The sequence below is a fragment of the Coregonus clupeaformis genome, unplaced genomic scaffold, assembly GCF_020615455.1.
Source record: "Coregonus clupeaformis isolate EN_2021a unplaced genomic scaffold, ASM2061545v1 scaf0119, whole genome shotgun sequence".
In the NCBI taxonomy this organism is placed as follows: Eukaryota; Metazoa; Chordata; class Actinopteri; order Salmoniformes; family Salmonidae; genus Coregonus; species Coregonus clupeaformis.
The window spans coordinates 512,501-516,154 of NW_025533574.1; the positions used below are offsets into that span (position 1 = coordinate 512,501).

At 47.2% G+C, this 3,654-nt stretch overlaps 1 protein-coding gene across 1 annotated transcript in view; it reads right to left on the minus strand.

Moving 5' to 3' along the window:
* LOC121568831 (WAP, Kazal, immunoglobulin, Kunitz and NTR domain-containing protein 2-like) overlaps positions 1–3,070 on the minus strand; it is a 4,490-nt gene extending 1,420 nt beyond the window's left edge. Inside the window, exons 1-3 of the mRNA XM_041879269.2 lie at positions 2,413–3,070; positions 1,398–1,714; positions 1–972 (exon numbers count right to left, since the gene is read on the minus strand). The exon at positions 1–972 is cut by the window's left edge and continues 1,420 nt beyond it. Coding sequence (XP_041735203.2) covers positions 1–972; positions 1,398–1,714; positions 2,413–2,631 — 1,508 coding nt within the window. The 5' untranslated portion in view covers positions 2,632–3,070. The remainder of the gene's footprint in view (positions 973–1,397; positions 1,715–2,412) is intronic.
* Positions 3,071–3,654: the final 584 nt, after the last annotated feature.

Here is a 3,654-nt window from a genome sequence, read left to right on the forward strand (position 1 = left end):
AACTTGAGGCCCATCTTCTCATCCTTTAGGATCTCCTCCACGGTGATCAGGGCGTGGCCCGAGTCCTGTTCTTCGGGTAACTCCGTCACGCGCCCCAGGATGATGAAGTCGCTCTTGCAGAAGCTGGTCACCATCTTGCCCCGCGGTTTACACATCTTACAGTTGTGGTTCTTCGGAAAGGGACACATCTCCTCACAGGCCTCTTTGGATTCAAAGTTGTTTTCATTGCCTCCGCAGCCACCCCAGATGAAGGACTGGCACTGTTTGAGGGTGTTGCTGTAGGCCCAGCGGGGCTCATAGGCCTTACAGGGTCCCTGCAGGCTGGGAAGGGAGCAGGGAGCCGACAGCTCTGCCCCGCACGACAACATGCACGTCTCGTAGCTGTCAAAGTGGTTGCGGTTCTTGTTGCACTGGCTGTAGGTGAAGGTGAAGCAATTGTTCCTCTTGGCTTCGTAGTACCAGCTCATGCTCTCCTCCCCACAGTCGTCACTGTCCGGCCCCTTCAGGCACTCCTCGGCAGGGAAGGGGAACGGGTTGGTGGCATTTCCTACCTCGCCCTCCTTCCGGCCCGTGTCTCTCTGGATCACCGTCAGGGGGTAGTGGGAGGCCACCACCCCCCCCAGGTTCTTGGCCGTGCAGGTGTAGATGCCGGCGTCCTGTTGCTGGGCATTGTAGATGACCAGCTGGCCGATGTTGGTGACCACTACGTTCCCCTGCACGTGATTGGGCCTCATCACCGTGTTCTCCTTGCCCTCCAGCTGCTTCTCCCAGGTCACCTCCGGACTGGGCTTGCCCGACACTTCACACAGAAAGCTGGCCGTCTCGCCCACGAACACAGCCTGCTGGGTGGGGCTGCTGAGCATCATTGGAGGGTGGATGTCGGCTGGGGGGGTGGTCTCCAGGAGGGCAGTGGTTGGCCGCAGGGTGGTCTCCATGGGCAACGGGCTGGTGTTTGGCCAGGTGAGGTGGTACCTGCAGAGGTGATGTCAGATAGAGAAGAATAGATCAGTTACCACAGTAACGTGGGTGTGTGATAGACAAAGGCAAAAACAAGGTTGGTATAAGAAACAAAAATGCATAAAACAAAAGCTAAGTGCAACGCTAGATTGCGGGAGCATTGCTCCCGTGTAACTACAGAGGAATAACGTATGTATGTACCTTGTAGCAGGTCTATACATAAATATCATACAAATACATAAATATAGGATTATTATGTTTACAGTTATAATTCATAATCCCATCTATTCCTTTTCAGTTCCAGTTATTTGCAGGTGACCATAGAGATGGATATCAACATAACAAAGCAGTCATAGTAGAACAAAATAGTAAACATTTCATAACTTTTCTATTAACATGTGATTCATATGGAAGTCTATACATAGATGTTTCCTGTTTACCTGCAGGTGACCACAGAGATAGAGATGCCCTTGGAGCAGGCCTCTGCGTCCATGTAACACTTGTTGTAGTAGGTCATACCGTCTGAGGCGCATGTGAAGTGGGGCTCTCTCTCACAGCGGTCCCGGCACTTACACACGGGCTGGCCCTCCCAGATGTCACACTCGGAGCCCTGCTGCGTACACATTAACTTGTCACATGTGACCCCGGTTGGCATGCCAACCGGCCCCTTCTTGCCCTTAATGTCCATGTAGCGTGCCGCCACACAGCTCTTGTTCCCACACACGTTGTTGCAGCATTTCTCAAAGGTTTCACAGTCCTTGGGAGTGATAGGGGATACATGGGAGGTGTTATGTTAGGATCAGCATGTTTCAGTTCATTGTGCACTCAGGGAACATATAGGATGTTAAGGAACATGAGAGTGATGCATTTTATAATGTAATGAAACAATACTATGCAATGTGAGTTTGGTATTGTTGCCTATCATTTTCACTTGCTTACTTCTCAATATCTCATAATGCAGAGTAATAACAGTTATTAGAGTCAATAGTCATGGGTGGCAAGTAGCCTATCGGTTAAGAGTGTTGGGTCAGTAACTGAAAGGTTGCAGTTTTGAATTACTGAGCTGACTAGGTGAGAAATCTGTTGATGTGCCCTTTAGCAAGGCACTTAACTGTAATTGCTCCTGTAAGTCACTCTGGATAAGAGTGTCTGCTAAATGACAACAAATGTAATATTGTGGGCATATACACCAGTGTCTGCTATTTCCAATAACTGTAGTATATGAACAAAATATCTGACTGAAGGAGATATTCAATCTAATTCAAAGAGAAATGCATAAATAAACAACAGAGGCAATGTGGTCACCATGGAATTTAATGACCAAAAACAGTGCGCATGTTCCACTTTTCATCCATGAATAAAATTGCAGAAACTTTATGTAGAGAAACTTTTTACAGAATAAAGTGTCCCCTATTTGTCTCCAGCCCGCGAGGAAAACTGGTCCCACAAACTCACCCGGTCAAACTCGCACTCGCGCATGCAGGTGCTCATGGCGTCCACCCACAGGTTGGGGTTCATCTCGTTGGGGCACATGCCCGCGTGAGAGTACACCACTTTGTTGGGCATGGACATTGGCATCGCTTTCACCTTCACACAGCTGTCTATTACAAGGAGCAAGATGTAGCACTGTCCGAAGAGAAACCAGATCCATCGGGGAAACAACATCCACCACATATCCAGCGCGTAACGGGACTTTCACAAGGATCCCGAAGAAATAAAAAAAGATCCGAGGAGCGTCAAAGTTTGCTAAATTTTCCCGATGAGGGCAAAATTGTTAAATGGTCATAAATGACAAAGGCAAGGGGGAAATTAAATGTGATAAAACGGTCAGGATGACGTGTGGTCAGTTGCGGAGTGTTGCTGCAGTGAAGAACTCCGTCAGTCCGCTGGTCAACGTTTAATAGTCTGGAGATATTAGGTGGTATTTGAACCCTATTACTTAAGATCTAACTACATGAATTACAGTGGCTAGTCTACCCCGACAGCAAATCAAAGGCGAGTTACAGTTCTGATGAACATATTAAAAAGTCCACAAATAGTTGAGACCAACAACAGCAGCAGCAGGATCGAGCAGGGACCGCCGGCAAAATACCTGTGCTGTACGCGTCTTGTGCGCGAGGCGCGTGTGACACCTTTTCACCCTTTGTGTAAATAGTTGGACCACCTTTATTGTAGCACACTATGCAGTACTGTAGATGTGGAAAACATACTGTAGGAACATGAAAACGTATTGTATTCATACTGATATAAGTATTTTTATATCAACATAATATGTACTCTTATTTTGATACACATTTAGATATTTGGATAATAATATCTAAACACTTAACTATTTGGATCAATATGGCCTTATTGAACATCATTTCATAGTGCTGTTTTCAACCTTTCCCAGTGGTGGGTTTACATCTTCAGAGATCAATTAGTAAAACCATATGGAATTAGCTTAATACATGCATAATACTTGCCTGGGGGAGGCAAAGGGTTGAATTCTAGGAGATCTTTGCTCTGAGACTTCTCTCCTGCTACTGTAGGTCATATGATACTCGGTGGCAGGTAGCCTAGTGGTTAGCGCATTGGGCCACTAACCGAAAGGTCGCTAGTTCAACTCCCAGAGCGGACAAGGTGAAAAATCTTAACCCTAAATTGCTCCAGGGTCGCCATAGACGATGGCTGGCCCCACTCTCCGAGGGTGTCTCA